Source organism: Balearica regulorum, chromosome 5 (assembly GCF_011004875.1).
Source record: "Balearica regulorum gibbericeps isolate bBalReg1 chromosome 5, bBalReg1.pri, whole genome shotgun sequence".
Taxonomy (NCBI): domain Eukaryota; kingdom Metazoa; phylum Chordata; class Aves; order Gruiformes; family Gruidae; genus Balearica; species Balearica regulorum.
Genome location: NC_046188.1, coordinates 2,148,657 through 2,172,096, shown reverse-complemented (window position 1 = coordinate 2,172,096; position 23,440 = coordinate 2,148,657). Strand labels below are relative to the sequence as shown.

Below are 23,440 nucleotides of genomic sequence, written 5' to 3'. Positions count from 1 at the left end.
GAGTCAGGCTGGATTTTGTCAGGTGTTCACTGAACATTTGTAAAGTCTTCCCATGAACTGAGGAGTGTCAGATGAAATCATCATCAATTTTCCTAACAAGAGTACAATTATCGTAATAAGGATATGCAGAATGCAATAGGAAAACAGCTGTTCCAGTGTAAGTAAACCCCCTCCCCACAAATTGCTTTCTTTGGCCACGTCAGCAGTTAGTAAGAATTCCTATCAATTAAAATAGAAAATGTAGCACCTACTTTACCTCAAAGCAGCCTTTCATGTCTCACTTGCAGCCGATCAAAGAGAACATCACGTGGGTTTTTTGTTTTGTTTTTCTGAAATGTTGCTTTTTATATTTTAATGGATGGAGCGCCAGAAAATGTTAATTCTTTCTTTGCGCACGCTAATAAGGTGAAGGTAGGATTCTGTTCCGAAACATTAGAGGAGGCTACGCTAATCACGTTGAGTAATTAAGACGGTATGCATTTTAAATAACGAAGGTGTTCCTATAATGTGCCGCAGTTCCATGTGTCTGTTGATGGAAATACCATGCTGCTTGGCAAGAACCTTGTTTCCTGGAGCTGGGAGGAGAGCCGAGTGAAGCCCCACGTGGTGCACGTCGGTTCCCGACACTCGCGGACTGGGCTTTTGCAACGCTCGGTGATGTCCTGAGGCACCGTGGGCATTTGACAAGCTGCCTTTGCCTGTTTCTGGACCTCAATTAGTGATATTGTCAATAAACGCGTTGTTGTCTCAATGCTTCTTTATATTGTCGCAATGGTGAATCTTATCTAGCCTCAGCTATGAGGACGACTGTGGGAACCTTGAAGTAAGGGCAGGAGGAGGTGGTGAGATAAGTGAAGGAGGGAGGTCCAGAGGTGCTCAGATCCAGCCGTTTCTGTTGATTATGGAATTGATGGTGAAGGTTATACGAATTCAGACTTCCCAAAAAGCAATCCAGGAGAAAACACATACCACTAAAGAAGCCATTTCCCCCCAAAATCTCTTTTGGATCCGAAATCCTTGCCTAGTGGCAATCTAATACTAAAAATTCACAGTTAAACTGTAATTAATAACAGGGCTTGGTGGAGTTCTCTTGCTTAGGTGGGAGCTGTATAGCCGCTTCTCCACACCATCATGGAGCGCAGAACTTTTTGGGCAGGAGTCATGCAGAAGGTACAGCATCCTTCCCGGTCGGTCTGCGTGCCAGCGGGCTCTCGCTGCCAGCTGAGCTGGGTGCCGTGGCCAGTGCCTGCGGGGCGGTGGTGGCCTCCCTTGCTGGGCTCCACTGAGCGCTTCCATCTGTACAATGACAACAGTCTTGTTCCCTCTGTAACAATTAAAATGTAATTCTGTCTTGAATGACATCGTTTTGACGTCTCGAATGATATAACTCAATCGTATGCCGCAAACAGCACATAGTCCCGCTGAATATTTTGTGGATATGCTGCTGAAAGAAGGTAAAGCCATTCAGCCCATCATCTGCTGGACTAAAAGGCACATAGTTTCCAAGCTGATAAAGAAATTAATCTCCTCGCTTCGCTTGTTTTATTCTGAATAATTTGACCAGTCGTATCTTGCTGACTCTCCTGGTTCCAGGTTGCTGCTGTCTCTCGACAAGAAATATGTTCGCAGGTTTCTAAAAAGGGCTTGGAAGTGGTGGAGGAAAGAGGTCAGCTTAAATCAAGATAAATGCAACATCGGGGCAAGTGAAGTGTGTATTTCAGTCACGGCCTCTCAGTTGAGAACATTGAGCCTAGGCCTGCTAAAGTAATCACTAAAATGAGACTATCGGAGAATCATGTGGAGCTGGAAATGACATCCCAGGTTGGTGATTTTTAGGATACCAGTTTCATATTGACCCTTGTGGAAGCTTAAAAGCTGCCAGAAATCCTCTACAGAAGGTTTCCAATGCACGCAGAGCATGACTCTTCCCATCGTTGGAAGGAAACCAGGAAACTTCTCCAGTTTACTGAAATACGGATGCTTGTTCTCTGAATGGATCGCATACGTCTTCTCCCATTCCCCTGGATCTCTCCCCCAAACTGCACTCTGCAGTCTTTGGTTTCTCTCTGTATATCGTCAGCTTTTGTTTCCTTTTTTTCTTGATGGGCCTTACAAGGTAGGAGGTTGGCTGGAAAGATGGAGAAGTGGCTCTGGGATGCTGCAGAAGTAGCTGTTTTTCCATGACTGGTGAACATACTAGTCTGATAAGCAAGAAGGAGGTGGGTGGTTTTGGAATGAGGTCTGTTGCTGTGAGGTCTTGCTTGCTGAAAAAGAATGTATTTGAGGAGTAAAGAGGTAATTTAGTAACCCGGGGAAACTAGCAGCATATGCAGCTCTGCCGTGGCTGAAGCAGAAATACATTCTGGTAGCTGGTCTGTGAAAAGATATCTCCTAAAGAAACACTTGAAGATACTTTTTATGGAGCAGAATAGGGAATCATTCCCAGTGCTGTGGATGTAGTGAAAGACAGGTTCTCCTACACCTGTGAGTAAAACCTCAGAGCAGCCAGCTCCTCCTGTACGTACGTAGCAGCAAGAAGTGTTCATGGCTGGAAACCACATTTGTTTTGCTGCCTATTTGAGGAGTTCTCCAAAAATAATCTATGTTAGATCCAAACGTCCAAACATACGTTATTGCCCTGAGATGGTGTGGTGTGACTACAAACTTGACGCTGGTGCCTTCTGCACTTGACGCCAGGGTTTGTCTCTAGAGCTGATGCCCCTCGAGGGGAGATGTGTTTGACACCAGTGCACACTTCCATGGCTGGCAGGTCAGTCGTTGCACGTTAGAGGGTTGATTGTTCCTCAGAGCCTTTTTCTTATACCCCACTAAATTCAGGGAGCAGAGGGAAGATGGTTCTGTAACACACTGTGGTTCTATGTGCTGTGAACTTACCGTCCTGTTTTCCACGTATCTTCATATGGTCTTGAAGACAGTGCTTTCACAGCAGTAACTAGGGTACAACAGCATCTTCCATCAGAACAAGCAGGAACAACTTGTGTGGGGTTTTTTTTTCTTGTGTTATCTTTTTCTGTGTGGGCTGTTATTCTTCTTCATAACAGCAAGTGCATAATTAGATGCTAAATAAGTATTTTGAATTTATTCTGATTAGTATTTTTTTACAGGTAGCACCTGAGGACCAGGAGCTATACCCTCAGCTCCTGAGTCAGGCTCTTGAGATTGTTGCTTCTGCATTTTAAGGAAGAAGATGCTGCTCACAAAATGTAGTCCATCGGAGGGATCTGGTGGTGGTAGAGTTTGAACAAATTGGGTTGTTTCTGGTATGGCCGTAGAACGACCTCTCTGTGATCCTTCTGTGTGGTTTCCCTCTCTGTGCTGCTGTACTCGTCGAGAAAATTAGACTCTAGGCTGAGCCTCTGGCAGCTGGGGGTGGCCGGTTTGGGAAGCCTGGGTTTATTTTCACTGCCGACCACCTGAACACTTGTATCTGGATGCTCCGCAGAGCACGAGTGAGCTTACCGGGCTCGAAAAACCGGACGGCTTTCGCTGAAGGATGCTCTGTAATTGAGGCTTTTTCCCAAGCGGTGCCGAAGAGCTCTTGTTCTGCTAGTTGTGTGGGGCTTCCCCCTCCACCCCGCGGCTTTTGGAGTCACCTTAGGCACGTGTGGGGTCTTTTGGTTGGTGGTTTTTTTGTTGTGGGTTTTTTTTTTGTTTGTTTGGGATTTTTTTTTTTTTATAGACTGCTCTGTATGTTAGTAAAAGTAAGAAATCTGAACCTGAAGAGGAGCAGTTGAACTTTAAATAAGCTTAACTATTTAATCCGTGTGTAAATGTTTGCCTTCCCAGCCAAAAGCAATTAAAAAGGAGCCTCAACTGTCGCTGTCCTAATTCATTTGGTATGTGGCAGGTATTTGTTCTGGTACTGTACTACAGGGTGCACAGCACAGCTGCTGAAATAAAGCTAAAGAGAACTAAAAAATGTCGCTGTTCTGGTGAGTATGGCTAGATTGGTTGCCTTAGAGGTAGCTAAAAAGTACAAGGAGCTTTAAAATCCCTTTTTAGGGTACAACAGCATCTTCCATCAGAACAAGCAGGAACAACTTGTGTGGGATTTTTTTTTCTTGTGTTATCTTTTTCTGTGTGGGCTGTTATTCTTCTTCATAACAGCAAGTGCATAATTAGACATTAAATAAGTATTTCGAATTTATTCTGATTAGTATTTTTTTACAGAAGAATGTTGCTGCACTGGGTGACTCTTAGCTCCTTAGTTTTGAGTGGTTTGACTTGTTCTACCTCTGCTTGAAAAGTATAACCTTGGTATAGTCTTGATAGGTCCTTATAAATAATTATAGCAACATTATAGGCTGAATCCTCTTACTCTGGCAGATTTCATGATCCAGGAGATAAAATTAACAAGTGAGATTTTTTTTTTTTTCTCTCCCCGTATGTCTATCAATCAAAATGATAAAGATATTTATGACTTGCACGTTTTAATGGTGTAATTAGATATAATTACATGTTCAAATGATTACACATATGAACACTAATTACATAATTGAAGACAATTATGCTAACTAGGTAAATACATAATTAACTAAAAATCTCTTGTAAAATCAAGGAAATTTGCACAACAGCCAAAGAAAGTAAAATCACAATAACAAATTAAATAACCCTTTCAGCCTGAAAACTCCAGGAGCCAGCCAGCCGTGTATCGTTGGAGGAGACCTGGCCATTTAACTTCTCGTGGGCTGAAGCTTAGTTCAGGTGCCTCTTCTGTTGTGTAGTCTCCTGGTAGAAGGAAGGTGAACATTAAATCAAGGAGCTGTGCTGTCGTTGTGTTTGTCTTGGTCGCTGGCAGTGATTTTCTGACCTCCGTGGGCTGGACTTTGGTGGTTCATTGGGGTGGGGAGGGAATTGTTTTGTCTTTATAATTGTGGTTTGTTAATATAGAAGGAAAGGAAAGCTCAAAGCTAGTTAGGTTTTTTCCTATTTTAATGCAACAGCACAACTTTAATATACCAAGATTATAAATAAATACCAGCGGCAGCGCTGCCCTGCCGAGGCTGCGGGACGGAGGCTCATTGCCAGCCCCTGCAATGCACTTCCCCCGGACACACCAGCTTGCTTTGCACGCCCTTTCCCGCTGCAGAAATCGGTTCAGGCTTCTACAGTAGAAATGTAGGGAGATGTCCAGAGCCTCAGTAAACTCCCCAGTGCAGAAGTGCCTTTGGGGAAGGATCATTCAAGCATGAATGCTGAATTAGCGGCTGTAGCCTTTCTTCCCTGTGCTATCAACTTGTCCCGTTTTAAATATTCCCTGATTTGCAGCTATCTTCATTTCCCTTTGGACATCATCTTAGTTCAGTGTTGCCTAATATTGCGATGATTTCCTTACCTTTTGCTCTACTGGTCCTTAGTCCTGTCCCTCAATCCTGGCCTTTTATTTCTAGTTGCAAGCTGAACCAGGTTCTTTTTTTCTTTTCTTTCTTAATGTCTATTTGCAATTCTCTTGATATGTGGGAACTGTTCCCAGATCCCTTTCCTTGGCACTTGTGGGAGTCATTTAAAGATATGCCAGGAAAGCTCAACAAGACATGAGTGATGCTATTTGTGATTACTGGATTTTTCAGAAATTTTCTTCTCGTTGGATTCTGAATTGGAAATAAACTACAATCTCAAAGCCGGTAGGATTCGAACACACGCTCAGGTTCTTTTCCCTGAAAGGTTCTTTTGCCAGAACCTTTCTCAACTGTGCCAGGTACAGGGCAGAAGAGACTCAGTCCTTTTCCAGCGTTGTTTGATATTGTTTTAGACTTTTTCACTGTCTGAAGGAGACTCTGAATTCTTCATCCTCTGAAACTAAGGGGGGAAAAAAACGTACATAGAAGCAAAACCATGGCACCAGAGGTGGTTTTTGGTGTCTGGGACTGGCACGTTCAAGCAGAAGCCTAGGAACTTCCATCCTGGCTGAGCCCAGATGTCCCTCGTCCTGTCTCCTGCCCAGCACCCGGACTGTATAGGTACAATGTGCTTAATCTGGCAACCTCTGGGTGTCTGCTGTGTGGGAATTGCCTGACCAAAAGGTTGTATCTGCTGACTGTGGTAAGTCGGTATAGATAGATTTAATCCCCATGAATGAATGAATATTCTCTCTTTTGGAATCACTTTAGAGCCCTGGACTTCATGTTGTTGTGTTGGGTAATAATTTGTGGCTATTACTTACACAACACAATTATATGTTCTATTTTGAAAGGAAAAAAGTGTTCTTTAAAGAAAAACACGAAACCAAACAAACCTTACTGTTTGTAATTTCAGTCAATGCCTCTGATTTCTTATGCTGCAAGAAATTGTGGGCTTGATGCAGTATCTGTGACTTGTGCTTAGCAGCTGCTGATCTTTTCTGGCCTTACGTTGTGTGGATAGCATTGCGTACCAAGCTGCCTTCTCAGCTGAGCTGCCAACTCTCTCTCGTCAAGATTTCTTCTCTTTTCCCTTTTCTCCTTGCTACTCCCCTTCCCAATTCTCCCACCTTTCAAGCAAACTAAAATGTCATCTCCTTTCTTTGTCATCGCAGCTAAGACAAGTTAAACCTCAGGGTCTCACTCTCATTTTTAGCTCAATGAGATTGTAGGACATAATTCAGCATGTGTGAGTGGTGGTTCCTGTGGAAGGAAGACAAAGCACAGCTAATGTTACTGGATCACTGAGATTCAGGGTTTAATTCAGAAAGATGTCTGGAAATAAGGCAGGGGTGCATCTTCAATCTCAGAGGGACGCAACGCAGCGTGTGCCGTAGGAAACGCTGTGACGTTCTAATGCGAACGTACAGACAGACCCCAGTGGTCATCAGCTTTCAATATTTAGAAGGGATTTTTCTCCGAGTCTTTTCGTGCACCAAGTCTGCTATCAGTGGTGTTCGAAGCACAGCATGATTTTTCTGGATTATGTTTTATGAAGTTTTTAAAATGGGAACTAGTTTAAGTAAACAGACTGATATTGCATTGCAGGAAATCAATAACCTCGGTGCTATTTGCAGAAGACAATGTAGTGGAAAAAGAGCCGTTTAAACCCAGCGTTTTATGATGTTCAGTTAAGTGGATTTAATTTGTTCAAGCAGAGGTGGGCCAGAAACGTGCCTGGGTTACTGTTGGAGCGCGCAGGACAGTGCCGGCGGTGGCACCTCTGCAGAGCTGAGCTGCGCTGGAGCAGGGCAGGCAGGGCTTTGCATGCTCCTCCAGGAGCAAAGAATCAAGGATCTACAAAATTTTGCACTTAGCCCTTGGAGGTACAAGCATATTCTGGACAAAAAAGTTGGTTTTTTTGTTTTTTGTTTGGTTTTGGTTTTTTTTTTGGTTTGGGTGGGTTGTTTTTGTTTTTGTACAGAAGGAAAATAAGTGCATTTTTCTTTCTATTGATGGCTCATCTGCACTAAAAGTATGCAGGTCTCTGCTTCGTAGCCTTCACCATCTGCACAAAAATAGCTTTATGTTGCAATTCTATTTTGGTCACACGTGCAGCCGTGCTGCCGTCAGTGACTGATGCTTTTGTTTTCTCATTTGCAGATCTGTTTATTTGTGACATTTGTAAGTCAGCTTAAAGGCTGCATGTCTGCCCCAAAATATGTCCCCCTGTTGCAGGAATTAGTCCAGATTCATATTAGTGAAAGACCAGAAGAGAAACATTCTCATAGAATCCCAGGCTGGTTTGGGTGGGAAGGGACCTCAAAGCCCACCCAGTGCCACCCCCCTGCCATGGGCAGGGACACCCTCCACTAGCCCAGGTTGCCCAAAGCCCCATCCAGCCTGGCCTTGAACACTGCCAGGGAGCCAGGGGCAGCCACAGCTTCTCTGGGCACCCTGTGCCAGGGCCTCAGCACCCTCACAGGGAAGGATTTCTGCCTCCCATCCCATCTCCATCTCCCCTCCTGCAGCTTCAGGCCATTCCCCTTGGCCTGTCACTCCCTGCCCTTGGCACCAGCCCCTCTCCAGCTTTCCTGGAGCCCCTGCAGGGACTGGAAGGGGCTCTAAGGTCTCCCCGCAGCCTTCTCTTCTCCAGGCTGAACCAGCCCAACTCTCTCAGCCTGTCTCCATAGCAGAGGTGCTCCAGCCCTCGCATCATCTCCGTGGCCTCCTCTGGACTCTCTCCAACAGCTCCATGTCCTTCTTGTCCTGGGGACCCCCAAGCTGGACGCAGCACTGCAGGGGGGTCTCCCCAGAGCGGAGCAGAGGGGCAGAATCCCCTCCCTCGACCTGCTGGTCACACTGCTGGACACGCAGCCCAGGACACGGTTGGCTTTCTGGGCTGCCAGTGCACATTGCTGGGTTGTGTTGAGCTTCTCGTCCCCCAACATCCCAAGTCCTTCTCCTCAGGGCTGCTCTCCATCCATTCTCTGCCCAGCCTGGAGTTGTGCTTGGGATTGTGCTGACCCACGTGCAGGGCCTTGCACTTGGCCTTGATGAGCTTCATGCCATATTCTTTTGTCTTTATCAGTTTACTTGTTGTAACTCTCTGGCAGCATTTTGGGTGCGCTCTGTAAAGCTTTTTCTCTCGAATACTTGGCTTCTCCCAGGGGTCTTGCAGGGGAGTGAAATGGGTAGAGATGGAGAGAATGAGAAGCAGAAGTAATACCTGAAAGGATTGTTATAAAAGGAAAAAAAAAAAGCGTCAGTTTTAAACTGCCTGGATTTCAAGATGGCTTTGTCACTTTAAAACACGATTCCATTATGAAGAGTGACTTTAAAAGTAGAAAAATCCTGTTTAGCAGCCACTTTTGCCTCTCTCTTGTTTAGACTCCAGTCTTCTGAGTTTAATGACAGAAACACATTTTTATGCCTTTTTGCTCTTGAGGGCGACAAGTAGTTGTGGGAACAGGGGAGCTGACGGCTTCTGGTTCCCCACTGCGGCTTGTGCTGCAGTTGAGCAGCAGCTCCTCAGACCTCTGTCCCCAAACTGGATGAAGGCATCATCTCTGGGCGTCAGGAGATGGGGATGGTACCCTCCGGGGCTGGCTGCGTGCCCGTACCAAATTTGGGTAAAACTGGGCTCTGAAAGGTTGTGCAGGGAAGAGCAGCAGCCATGTAAGGCACTGTGTTTGCCAGACTGGGCTGGTAAGAGTTATTTAGGGTCAGATTGGGTTTTTACATCTTTGGACGCGGTGAGGACAGTGCGTTGGTTGCAGTTGTGTGGAAGTGCTGGGTGATGGAGATCCCGATGGTGTGGGCTGTAGAGCTGGTTCCTGGTGGTGAGCGCAAAAGGAGATTCCACACCCCCCAGCACTCCCAGTGAAGTCCGTCGGCACTGCTGACTTTGATTTAGTGAAACGTCTTGGTTAGCTGTTTTGCATAAACATCTTAAGCTGAGCAAATGGAAAGTGATTTCTAATCCATTTTATTACTGCCTTAACTTTGCCTCTTATGTTGAAAATTGATCTGCTATTGAATTTCAGTCCCTCATGAATGTTTTAAAGATGTTGATGGCTTTTCCCTGATTTTTCATTTGATACTGCAAATTTGCTGAGCTTATCACTTGTGCTGTTGAGCACGTTTCTATTGCTTTAATGAGTACTGTGGCTTTTCTCTATACCCTTGCCAGTTCAACATCTTCCTGGGCTATAACCCTCAGAGTGGGACTATCTCCTTAGACTTTATTCCAAGGGCAATTGTAGAAGCTTCAGGTCGAGACAATGTAAAACTCCTAGTCTATCTGATTATTTTCTGCTTTATACAACCAAAAAATCTCTCAACTTGTTGGTTCACCAGTGGTTCAGAGTAGTGGTGGGACTGGCATGGAGCAGAGCGTTAGCTGTGGTACCACCTCCCCGTCCTCAGTCCTTTTTAGCAATTGCAGCTCCTGAGAAGGACACAGAGCGGTGACCTTCGGGAGGTAACCTTTGCAGAACATCACTGGAAGTACCTCGTCCATGTACCTGGTTCTCTTCTGTACAGCTCTTCCAGTGTCTAGCTTCCAGGTTACCAGCTCTCTTACCGTAGCATTGCTCTTGTAACTCATGTGAGTTCGACTGTACCAGCCTTTCTTTTTGAAAACTGTACGGGTTTTAGATCATTTACTGTACCTGTATGGCAACAATAGCAACTTATTTTGTCACTGAGGGGAAAAAAATTCGCTATGATTTAGATTGTCCCACAGGGCGTATAAGAGTCTGGATGTGAATTTCACAGACTTCTCCAATGGTCTCACCACCAGGCTTAGTTCTGTGCTAGTGGCAGTAGCTACGAGTTACAAAATGTCTTGTATTTATTTGCCTTTAAACCCTTCAAGAACTATAGGGAATGAATTCCCATGCATTTAAGTTATGAGGATGTGTTTATGGCTCTGGTGGTTTAACATGGTATACCAATAGTGGTAGGCTGTCATAAAAACTAATAACAAGGAATTCAAATGATGCTGTGTGTGCCTCATTCTGCCCTTAGATTAGGTTATTATGAAGGTGGAAAGTTGTATTTCATTTTGAAGCAAATTAATGCTGCTGAATAAAAAAGATGAGAGAATAATAAATATACACCATTCACAGATGTTTGGATCATTTAATGAAACTCATTGAATAATTTAGTTGATGAACAGTAAATAATTTCCCATCAGGAACGCGTAAACATGCAAGACCCTTGAAGTCCTGTAGCTATCGCCAATTTAAAAATGGTACCGACCTCAGCAGAAACAAGGCTCTGTGAAATTCATTGGGCTCAGTCCTTCCCAGTTAATGCTAGAGAAGGTATTTTCCTACCATGCAGGATGAAAAAAACCGCTGTCCTTCAATGAGATATTTATAGTAAAATGTATATTGATTATTCAGTATAAAAGTGCTAATTTTCTGAAGCAGTGAAACATCTTAAAGTCATAAGGAAAAACATTATAGTCAAACTAGGATAAATTGCTGCAATTAATCATTTAGCAGGTTACTCAAAGATGTTTTGAGAAAGCGTGTATAGATGTTTCCCCAGACGCTACCTTTTCATAAAGAAACACAGGCTGATTCAGCTAAGCCAGATGCTATAGGAAGGACCTAAAGCAGGGTTGTTTTACCAATTTACCTAATGATTGTAATACTATTTTCTTCAGGACACACTCATTAATTTCCTCTTAAATTGCTCAGTGATCGCTTAAAATTTCTTCACTCATATCCAGATAAGATTTTCAGCCTTTCAGCGTGAGAAATCCTCTGTGCTTTCACAGCCAAATTCTTAATTCTTGGCGTTCAGACAACTTAGACTTGTGTGGCGCCTAATTTTCAAGAGTTTTGATGACGGCAAGTACAAATCCGGATGGAACAACTGATACACTAGCCCTTTAAATTTAAGAGCAGTGAAGTAACCTTTGCTGCCTTAAAATTGTTGTACTGGAGAAATTGTGTTTGAAAATGTGGTTTTACATTGTGGAAAACCTCTCTGAAAGTCAAATGGACAAATAATTTGAAAAAAAAAAAAAAAGACCACAAACAAACAAAAATATATTCTTAGTTTGGGGCGTGCCTTTACCTAAAGCACATTCTTTCCAGACCTGCCTGGTCTGGACAACCCCATCCTCGTGTCTGCTGCTGGTGACACGTCTGAGATGGGCTCTGCACCATCAGCTCATGGGTGCTGAGCCGTGGTGTGGTCAAGCTCCACACGTGCCTTTGCCGCGTTTATAGTCAATAGATCAACGCCAACTCTGAAGGGAAATTTGTGGCAAGTATGGAACTTGGATTTGTTGCCACTTTTGGTCAGTTTTGGGTGGCTATTCTGTTCCTTCACGTCTGGGAGATTCCTGTTAGTGCTAATAGGAATTTAAACAAATTTGGACTGCTGAAGTAGTGTGTGGGTGTATCCCATTGCTACATATTTTGCCTCTTTTCTGTCTTCAGACTTAAAAGCGGAACTGAAGCCTGCTGTTTTCTTTAGCGGCAGTAAGCCATCGACCATTACCCTGTTGTATGCGACATGCAAGTTGCTTGGCCTGAGGTGGTGGGAGGGAGCGATCGCATTTCACGATTGCTATAAAAGTTTCCTGACGCAATGAGGAGCTGGAGTTGCTGTGGTGTTGGGAGGAGCTGCGTTTTGCCTCGTGTACCCAGGAGATGTGTCGTTTGTGCGCGCAGGGTGTCAGTTCCTACAGAACTCCTGGCTTTGGGATGCTGAGTTACACTGGTGGGGCTTGGGTAACTCGTGGGTAACTTGGCTTTAGGTGTAAAGTAGGCATCATCTGTCTTGCAGCAGTGCAAGAAGTTCAGAGATGAAGGAATAGTCAGCTTAGAGATAGTTTTTCCCACGTTATCACATGCTGAGTCTTCATTTATTCCTCTTGACCCTTCCATTTATTGCGGTTTAATGTTTTGGAGTCACACGACTACGGTCTTCATCCGTAGGCTCCAGCCACAGCATTGCTACGGCTGGTGTGGTTTGGGCTGAAGTGAACAGCAAAGCGCTGAAGTTCTTCTCTAGGACTGGATTGCTTGTAACTTTGTGGTTTTAATGCTGATTTTCTCTGTAATTAATAACCACAATTTTTCCTCTGTTACAGAATAAAAGCGGTTTTTTTTCCTATGTGTTACAGCAATCAAGCTGGAAAATAATTTCTCTGTGATCTCTGGCACCGAATCAGAACTGATCATGTCCTGCATGTTAACAGTTACTGTCACAGACTGCTTTTAGTTAGATGAGCAAAAAAACTGTGCTTTTGCACGCCAGCCTACTGAAGTGTTAGTACATTTGTGAACATAAGCACGCACGTTGTCCCATAAAGGCACCAGCAGCAGGTGCCTGACCTGGGGACAGTGCTCAGTTTTTTCCCCTCATGTTTCTGTGAAGTTTGAGCAGTCCAGGTACGGAGCGGTGGAACCCAGTCTTCCGAGGTGATTGCATCTTGGCTACTGCAAACTTGAAGAAATACATTTGGAAACCCAAGCGTCTCCAGTTCTGCATTTGTTGTGCACTGATAACAGCTTTCTAGCGCCAGCCAAGATAGAGGATCATTCTTTTTGACAGTAAGCAGGGTTTGCTTTGGGTTGGCTGCTTTGCCACTCTGATATTCCACGTAAGAATTTTTGAACAATGAAAAGTACTTTTACCTGAAGCCATTTTCAAGTCCAGTATTTCAGTTATTACCATATGAAATAAATAGGAAGAGAATTTTTCGTACCACTGTTGTGTATTGATAGCCGGTAGCAATATCTATTCCAATAACGACAGATGTTTTGTACCCTTTGTCTCATCGGCCTTGCTTTATCACGCTGCCTCTGGTTTCCTAAAAATCAAACTGCAACATCATCCCCCCCGTTATATTTAGCTATAGGGGTGGTTAATCCTGTAGTTTAGACATGCGGATGCTTTCCTTTTGCGTATGGTGAGGATGACCCGGTGAACACGTGGGAGATTGCCTAGAGTAAATGGCTCCCTGCAAAAGTAAGTGCAGAGCGGTGGTGGTTTACATCAGTGCTGTGTCTCCTGCCTTGTGGGGATGGTGCGGGAATAGCTGTGAGTCGGTTTAGGTGACCAGGGGATGGATATTTAGAAACCCTTGGAGGTGTACGTTGGATATGCTTGTCCCCTGAGTCATCAAAGGGCCCTGCAGAAGTGTTGGACACTTGTCCAGTGGCCTGGACACAAGTCAGAGGGCACCCGTTGAGATGAGGAGCTGTGGGAGTCACCCGGTGATGGTCCTTGTGCCAAGGATGTTGAGCAGTTCTGTGCAGAAACCTTGGAGTTGAACTACGTGCTTTCCACTGTGGACCTGTGCCCGTGTAAGCCTGGTACAATCCATCCCTGCCCGTCCCGCGGTGGTGGTTTGCATCTTCCCTACAGCCATTTGGCTCTGCAACGTGCTTGCAGGAAGGGGAGGGGCAGCTTGAGGAAAAAAAAGGCTATTTGGGGTCAAAGCATGTTCCACTTGACTTATTGCATATAGGTATGAATGGTCTCTCCTGCTGTCAGGCAATGAAAACTTGGATCGAATGTGCTCTCCTGGTGGCTTTTTTTTTTCTTTTTCTTTCTTTCTGGGTTTTTTTGGTGTTTTTTAGAGCATTTAGGGATATTTTTTAATTATTTTTTTTTAATTCAGAGGCTAGGAAGGGAGTATTGGAACTTCAGAGGTGAATTGGAGCCAAGTTACAGAAGAGTTTTAAGTATATGGTGTAGCTCCTGGTTCATTGTCTAACAGAGCAGCAGATGGAGGTCTCCTCAGGGCTGCAGCTGGAGCCCAGGCTGGCCCCCTTAAAATGAGCTTGGGTGTATGTCGCAGGTCACTGAGGTCTGCACTGTGGTCACATCCCCTCTGAATAGAACACAGAAGTCAGGGGAGATGCATATGCTCAAACCTACTTCAGATAATTTCATGACTATAAAGGAGCAGAAGTCACTTTCTCCTGGCCCAAAAAGGACCTTTCATGTACTACGTCCTCTGTGTTTATCATGAAGGTGGCAAGTGCTCTTGCCTTCAGTGGTTGCTGCCTCAGCCATTGCTTTCCTGAGAACAAAAATAATCTCATGGAAAAAGAAATTGAACGGATTACTTTTTTTTTTTTTTTTTTTTTTTTTTTTGAGGAGAGGTGGTATGTACGCTTAAGATGGCTTTTTCCAAAGGCTCTGATGTCTTTAGGCATGAAGAAATGTTCCAGCACGTCCCGGTGAAGTTGTGCAAAGACCTCTTTTATGGCTGTTTGCATGCAAAGGAGGACTTTAATCTGAGGCAGGGATTTGGGGATTATAACAGTGATCGGGAGGTTCTCTTCATCTTCTCTTCTTGGCAGTGTCAGAGGGCAGCGACTGCAATCAGTGGCAGTGAGATGTGGTTCCATCACCCCGTGCAGCTGCTGGGAATATTTTAAGGAATGTATTTACTTGCAGTTTCTGCGTTAGGCAGATTTCAGTGTCGTGATATAAGAAAAAGATTGTCAAAAACTCATATTCCACCAAGTATTTCCATGGAAGAAAGAAAAGGTTCCATTGCAAAATGGTTGTGGTTTTGTTGGGATTTTTTGGGAGATCGTTGTTGGTGGTTATTGTTTACAACGAAGCAAAATGTTTTGTATTCAGAGTAAAGATATTGTAATGTTTATTGTCTTTGACAAAGACAATATTTAAACCAGAAGCGTTTCATTTTTATAACATGAAAATTAAATATTTTTCTTATTCTACTGCTTTCTTTTTGGACACGAGTATGTTGTTGAAGCTGAGAAAAGTTAGGCAGAGTTTGCTCAGAGATTATGTTTTTTTAGTCTGCGTTTTTAGTCTAAAAATATAAAGCCTGTGACTCTTCCTGAAGTTGCAGGAAAGCTCGCTGAGAAAGCTGAAGCTGTCGGATGAACTGTGACTGCGGGTCTCAGGGCATCTCCTTAAGCCAATAAAATACTGTCAAAGATATTGATGGTTGGAGAGATTACGTGTGTATACAAATCAGACAAGTATATAGGTCGTGATATGGCTAGCTGGATCATAACTTAATAAGTTTTAAAAGTTGAATATTTTTTAATTGACTTGTTCATAAATCATTTTTTACTTCTGCATATGTTTTGTGAGAAAAAAGGAAAGACGGAGATATTTGATAACTAAAGACCCTAATCATATGGCAGAGCAATGACGATACACGGGTGGGATTCCCAAATGTGCGATGGAGTAACAGTGAGTACTTTGGCAAGTGGTGTGCTGAGAAGGCAGCGAGTGCATATCTGTGTAAGGGGTTAACGTTTATTAGTCCTATTTGGGTAGGCCGTGATGTGCAGACATAACTTTTTCATTAAAACTTTGCATTACAAGCAAGAATGGCTTCGAATTCTCGGTGGAACAGAATTTATTTACTTCCCGTGTTATCCACGCTGTCTGAGTAGACACACAGAGCTACTTCTGCACCAGGACCTGGGAGGTTTCGAACAGCAGAGCAGATTATGAGTAGCAAACACTGATAAAATGCATCTGGGCGAGCAATTGTTTTGTGCAAAGTCACTTGAAAATACTGGAGTGTCTGAACTGTGTGAATACATAATCTAATGCTTTTTTTATAAAAAAACCCCAAACAACAAAGGTAGTCATCTAGATCTTTCTGAATCCTCTGCCGTAAAGAAGTGTGGAGGCTGCTGTGGGGTTTGAGGCCGATCCCTGCCACGATGTTCCACAAGCCCCTGGTCCCCCTTTGCCGCTGCTCCCCACCTTGAAAATGGGATCAGGTCCGTGCTGTGGCAGCCGTTGCTCTCAAGGTCACTGCCGTAAGCAGTGGTGAGGACTTGGACACCAGAGCGGTGAGATGCTCCATCTCTAAGGATGGATTTGATGGTCTCAGATCTCATTGGAGGTCACCCACCCCAAAGCGTGGACTGGAGCTCGCAACGGGTGAAACTGCCAAGGACCTCTCTCTGAAGAGGTTTTCAGCCTCAGACATCTGGCTTTCCTGGGCCCAGTTTTTTGATTGCTGCATTAGCATGGTGTTTGAGAGTCATCTTTCTTCACGCGCATTCAATAAATTACAATGCAGTATTGATCACCGCGGTCTTGTCTGTATGTTGAGTTAAAGCTAAGGTAAATAATGAACTGACGTTAAATCCAAGCAGTGACATTCCTGGAGGATATCTTTTAAGAGAGGATCTAGTCAACAATATTCCTTTTATTCTTCAGGGATCCCTACAATACAGTACAAAATTATTTAATTTGTTAAAATTATTCTTCTTTCCTCTAAACCAGACATGTATGTGTATTTCTTTAAAGCTGAAAAGTCCGCTTCTGTTTACAGCCACCTAGGATCCTGTTAAAATCCCTTACAGTAAAGAGAAGACAGACACATCAATGTTAAGGTGCAGTGGAGGGGGGAAGACTTTTGCATTCATTAAAAAAAATAAAACACTGACTAAACTTTGCTATGTTTCTTTGCGTAAGTGATGTAACGTTACCAGTTCCATAGATGCTGATAGTATTTATAACGCATTATTTAAGTATTACGTTCTTTTGACAGGGCAGACTGCATTCTGCTTGAAACGCTTTGTGGGAGAGGAAAGGCAGGAAGAGAGAAGTAAATGCTAAAGTAGAGATGCTGTTAATTTTTTTCCAATTAAAAAGCAAACAGAGCTCTTTTAACAATTCTGATTACATAAAGGGAAGTAAAACACACAAGAGATTCCGTGAACATCTTAAATACTGTTTTAAAATACTTCTCAAGCATTTGAAATCTATATGATGAAATTGTATTCTGCAGCATGCAGAAGCTGAGTGTGTGTTCCAAAATTATCCTGCAGCGCATTTCTATGGATGATTTAAAAAGCCCCGGAGCCAAGAGTTTAGAATAGAAGTACAGACAGATTGAGACTGGTAAATATAGCAGTGCTAATAGCGTCTCTCTCGCACGCAGACCGAAAGTTGTAGATGTGGGGTTTGGCATATTTGCTTTATCCCAGGGCAGCAGGGAGTGTCAGAGTTATGCAGGTCACCAGGCAAGAGGGCAAAGCCAGTTGGACTTATGAATTTAACAAGCCAGAAAGACAGGAAGATTTTTTGGAACTATTGTTTGCTGTAATTTCATCCTCTCTCTCAAGGGAGAGAGAATTTGTATGGGCTACAGCTTGTCATGAAATTCTCAGTGCAGTGCCTTTTGTAGAAGACCCGTCCTGCCCAGAAGTTCACACGGAGAGGAAGGCTGACCCCTGCCCACCTTCTGCTCTCGTGCAGGTTACTGGGATCCAGACCCCAGGTCTGGGTCAGGACTGGGTATGGCACAACTCAAGTGTCTCTGCACCCTGGGAGAAGGATCTCCCTCCAGCCAAGGCAACCCTTAGGGCCACCTTGGTGTCCACCAAGGGCTGCCTGGCTCAGCCATGGGACCTTCCTTTGTGCAGGAGAGGGCTGGAAGCTCAACGTGTCCAGTTCAGGCTTGGCTGGGCACGGAGACAAGCTCTCACCGATGGTCCAGGCATGAGCTGCCACGGCTGCAACACCTTGTCCAAACCAAGCCAATACCAGCTCAAGGTTGCTTGGAGACAGCTTGTCTAGCAGATCCAAACAGATCAGTGCCTGAATGCTGTTCTTTAAATCATGGCTTCACTGACTACCTTTGGACAATCTTTAGGGATTGCAGGCTGGGAACTAATATCCAAATATTTATTATCTTGTCTTGTGTCAATCTCATTTTTTATCATAGAATCGTAGAATGGTTTGGGTTGGAAGGGACCTTTAAAGGTCATCAAGCACGGGTGTTAGCAATGTGGGTATCCACCTCTGTGCAGCTGTGGGCTGTAGTGGGCTGTTGCTGGCATTTTTATGGGTTTGGAATTAAAAAGTTCCCTTCAAAAAGCCTTCGCTTTTGGAAAATAATTATCAGAGTAAAGGAATCTGTAATTGCCATAAATGACATGAAAAAACCCAAACCACCTATTTGAAGAAAGAGATGTTAGTAGTTGCAGTTTCAAGCAACTGATCATTTGACTCGTTAAAATTGGATTTTATTGCTGCTAAAAGATAATCCACCAGTTGTTTTGAAGGTGCTTTTCAATGTGCCCACATCTTTCATGATTTCAATGACATCTGTCCATGTTCAGTACATGAGAACAGCCACCTTTTCTGGTGAGCTCTGCTTGTTGCTGTTCATGGGGAATTTTTCTGCAGCCATTCCAGCTGTGTGTCACTGATGGTGGCTTGAGTTGTTCTCCCTGTCTCTGCTAGCGGCATTTATTTTTTATGAGGTGTTTCCATCAAAAGTAATCAGCTATTTCTAAGAGAGAGTGATAAATGCAAGAGTACTCATCAGGGGTTCTTGGATGAAGTGTTTGATTGTAAGCGTGAGCTCTTCAGCTTTCTGGAGAAGTTCTCCGAGTCCTCCAGCATAAAATCCTGGCACACGTGGTTCTGGGCACACGTGGTTCTGGGTTTGGTGAAGAAATCTATAGACTCTGCTCACGTTCACAGACTTAAAGTAACAATCTTTTTTGGTGCTTGCTCAGATCAGGTGGACCAAAACAGCAGGAAGTGCCTCTGACAGATTTCAAGATTCGAGTGTCTTCAATGAAACCCTGAGGATATCCAACATCCAGCGACACCAAGGAGGACGCTACTACTGCAAGGCTGAGAACGGCTTGGGTTCGCCAGCCATAAAGTCCATAAGAGTGGACGTGTACTGTAAGTAAACCGCTTGGGAAGTTCTTACTATGCTTTTTATTAACTTCTTGTAATATCTGGCGTTACAACAAAGTGACCAGCTCTTTGTGAAGTCCAGTTTTAAACAGTACTTTAGGGCAGATTCTGCAGCTTTTGGGAGTATTTATGGTCAGAAGACGTGTGGCTGCTCCCACTGATGTCAGGTGGGGCTGCTCACATATGGAAATATCTGTAAAGAAAATCACAATACTGGGCTAAGAAAGATGAAGCTCAAATACAACTCAGCCTGCTTAGATATCAGAGGAAGATTTGTCTGCAGCTTGCAGAGGGTGACGATCTAGTACGTGGCACGGCCCTTAATCTCTTGTACTTTTGGCTGTGCTTGCCCTTGAAACTGATATGGGAGCGAGGACAGATGGTTTTTGGTATTTTGCTTTAATTGCTGCTGAAAGATGTTGCGCTTTTTTTTTTTTTTTTTTTTTTAAATAGCAATCTCTTCATTTTCCTGTTACACGCAGTTTGAAACGCTGCACTTGAAATGTTGGGCAGTGAAAAATATGAAGTATTGGGATTGCAATGCAATTGGTCACCAGACCTGATAAAAAAAGAGGAAACAGTTGAAAACATCATTCTGCAATAAATGCACAAAATTGAATTTAAAAATAAAAAAATAAAAAAAATAACGCACGCATGGTGCTCGCTTGTGATCAGGTAGTTTGTTGCTGTAGGTTTAATAGTAAATGTTGCATCTGACTGTAAATTATGTGACTGGACTCAGCTGTCGGTGAAGGGACCTGAATGCCTCAACCAACTATGGGTTTGTGTACACTTCAAATTAAGAAAAACTGTTCAAAATCTGCTTGAACTGCTGCAAAGATGGAAAGTCTTTGCAATATACGTTTGGAAACTCTTCTAACGCAGGTAGTGCTGTGTAAACAAATGTGTTTACATACCACAAATATAGTTAAACAAATAGCTGGAGCTCGAAGTTAGCCTGTAGTCTGCTGAGGCCTTCAAAGAGAAACCCGACTGTCTTAGGGCTGTACAAGCACGGGGCTTGTGTTTCCCCAAAATTCCCGTCTCTCTGTCAGATGAACCTTAGGAAATATGTTAATTCCGAGACCTGAGTGGGACAATTTTTGTGGGTTAGTTATGGGAGTGGTGGAGGGGTACATCTGCCTTTTGGGGGATTTTCTTGCCTAGTGTGTGCGATTAGCTTCATGATGTGCTTAACGAGCTATAACATACCGATGCCAAATTCATAAATCCTTTATGAACAATAACTGAATTAGGAAGTAATTGCTCATTAACTTGTTGGAGTCAAATAACTGAACAGGCAGCCGTAACGACTGCGTATAAGCACACCACGCAAAGCCTTCAGTGTTTGTGCCGGGGCTGGGCCCAGGTTTGCAGCCAGGGGCGAGCAGGATGCCCGGTCCAGGCAGCGTCCGGGGCTGAGCGGTGCAGGTCGTGGTCCCAGCACTCCGGTCGGCCCCGGAGTCCTGCGTGCACACGCGGGTGCTGAAGGCATTTTGTAGGTCAGCCCTGTGTAGCTGTTCAATAAAAACCCCAAGAGCAGACATTTCAGTCTCTTCTTTTGGATGCCAGTAAAACATTCGTCTCCTACCCCAGCATCCGTGTATTAGATTCTCCTTCATTCTTAATTTTAGACATGGCTGTGCAATTCCTGTTGGCAGGAAAAGCAGTCTCAAGACTGGGATGCTACATGGCCTGAGCAGGAAGGGTTGAGAAAGATTGTTTTTAAATTTTGATTTTTCTTGAATGTCATTGAGACTTCCTTCTGGAGGATGTTTTTTTCCTTGTTTTGTTTAGCTATTGATATGTGTTCTCGGATTTGCTCTCTGGGATTTATTGCAGGTGTAGTTTTGGTTTTTACATCATATGCTGCTTCTTAATATACCTCAAATACAGATGATGTCTTTCTGGAACATGACAAACTTCAGGTTCCAGCTGTGATTAAATCCTAGGTGATTTCCCTTCATATGCAGGCTGATATTTCACTGGGTGTTTTCATCTGTTAATGATCAAATATTTGCAGGCAGACAGTACTGCTGCGGTAAGCTTAAGGTGCCAGCGAAGATTGGATCTAGCTGTGAAAAAGATAAGAGGAAAAAAAACCAACCATAGTCCACAGAAAACCTCATAAGAAATCAAAGTACTGGACATTAAAATGGTCCTGTTGAAATTTCCAAGTAGCTTCTGTCTTTTTTTAGTTGAAATTTTCTGGTTTGATTTTCTGTTCATTGAGTATTTACTTTATAGATCCCGTGTTGTGTGCGCCACGTCAGGAGCTCTGGGCGGTGCTGAGCAGGAACATTGGGGGTGGGAGTGTTTGCTTGAATAATTGCCCATGAGATGCTTTTGCTCAGAGACCCCAAAACGAACCATAGGGATCACAAGTACCTGGCCAACATTTTCTATCAGAATGTGTTTTGTTTTTTTTAGTGAACGCCATTTAGTAAAATTACATAGAGAAAGACAGTTTTCTTACAGATTTAAGTAGCTGTCAAAAACAAACCTGTGGAAACCAAATGATATTCCCTTCTGAAAGCAAAACTTTATCATTAGAGCAAGAAAGAAATGTTTTTAACTTTTTGATGAAACCCTCAAATGCGTTTAAGGAAACAAGTGAAATGTTTGTATTTCTTAAAAACTGTATGGGTGAAAAAATTAGTTTGGAAGCATCTTGGCTTTAAAGCTAAAGAGAGAAAACAATATTCAAGTTGTGTTCCACGTTAGTTTTGGATCAAGGACACTTCCTAAGGGCTAATTTAAGTCTTCAGCCTCTAATTTAAAATTTGAAAAGGCACTATATCTGTGTAGCTTGAAAATGAGTTGTTGAAAAAAATCCACAGAAAATCTTTGTTTCCTCATTCATCTCCATTATTGACTTGCTGGCTGGTTGGGAACTTTTAATATCAACATTTGGATGGGAAATCTCACTCTCCAGTAATTTCCTGTTTTTCATTTTCCAGTTAGCTCTGGCATTCAGCAGCACTTGGAGCCACATTTGCTGCTACTGCAGTAATTAATTACACAGAGAGAAGTGGTGAACGAGCCAGAGTGTTGGGCTGTGTGAGAGGAGAGGGGGCGGTTACATTACTTTTCATTATTTTTATGGACTTTCTGTAGTCTTGAAAATGCTTTTAGTTTTGTTTTTGCAGGAAGGCTCCATCAGAAGTTGCCAGATGCTTTGCATGGATCTGCATGTGTCAGGTAGCTTATCTGTTAAAGAAGTCTCAAAATATCATTACCAGTTTCTCATGATCTCAGATGACTCTGACCATATCTTCTGACCACTTGGTCCTAGGTGCTCAAGAGGTACTTGATGTGTCTTCTGTAAAGAAGATCTAAACTTGGGTGGCTGCAGAGCATTGGCAGAAACCTGCCTGTGGTAGGACACCAACAGCTGGTGCCTGGCCTCATAGATGAGTTTTGGGTCTTGCACATGATGTGGTTGGGAAATGAAGGAGTGAACTGCACTCCTGTGAAAATCTCCATCCCTGTCTCTCACCCAGCGCTTGTTTCTCTTTGGGACCACCGGAAAGAGTGGATGCTGGGTCTGGGTGCACACATCGCGTAGCAGGGTCCAGGCGGATGGGTTGATTCGGTATTTGGAAGTAAATAATACTAATGTTCATAGATAGATGCATCTCATTCCTTCATCTCTGCAAGTTCAATGCAGGCTTAATGGTCACTTGGTATTATTTTGGTGTACCCTGTAATTCTGATTTATCACTTTCTAAAACCTGTTCGGTTATTAGTCTGAATTACATGCTGCTTGAGGGCAGAGTATTTTTTTCTGCTCTAAGAAGTTAAGCAAAACCCCAAACATTTTATAACTACGTTCATGAGTAAGGAACACAGCTAAGTAGTTAAATTCAACACATGCAGTCATTCTGAAAATAGCTGGGGTGTGAATCCTCTGCTGGACTGAAGGGAAAAAAGTGCTTTGTGAAGAATGAGTAGTTCATGGTGTTTAAGGTCAAGCGTGTAACTGTGTATCCCGGTGGGCTGGTTTGACTTGGTTCACATCAGACATGTCTGCTAGATGACTAAATCTCCAGGAGGTCAAGGAACGTCCTTCAGGTGCAGCATTCCCATCAAGCCGAATTTAGTCATGATGCTGCTTTTAGTGATGCCCCAAGGAGGAGAGGGAATTTTGCTGGCAGTTCGGCAGGTGATGGTGGTGGTACCGTACCTGCTTTACTTAAAGCTGTCATGGATTATGCCAAACTGGGCTATGATCTCTTCTGTTCCTTTAACATAGGCAGATCTAAGTCAAACCTTCAGAAACGAGCAGTCCCTTCTGGTGTGGTGCAAAAGACTTAAATGTAACAAAGCTGCAGGAAAAAAAAAAAAAAAAAAGGTGGTTCAGTGTTACAAAGTTCTCA

General features: G+C 43.5%; 1 protein-coding gene across 1 annotated transcript in view; it reads left to right on the top strand.

The window, feature by feature from the left end:
* MDGA2 (MAM domain containing glycosylphosphatidylinositol anchor 2) overlaps nucleotides 1-23,440 on the top strand; it is a 383,424-nt gene that overhangs the window by 145,120 nt on the left and 214,864 nt on the right. The window contains exon 3 of the mRNA XM_075753135.1: nucleotides 18,872-19,046. Coding sequence (XP_075609250.1) covers nucleotides 18,872-19,046 — 175 coding nt within the window. The remainder of the gene's footprint in view (nucleotides 1-18,871; nucleotides 19,047-23,440) is intronic.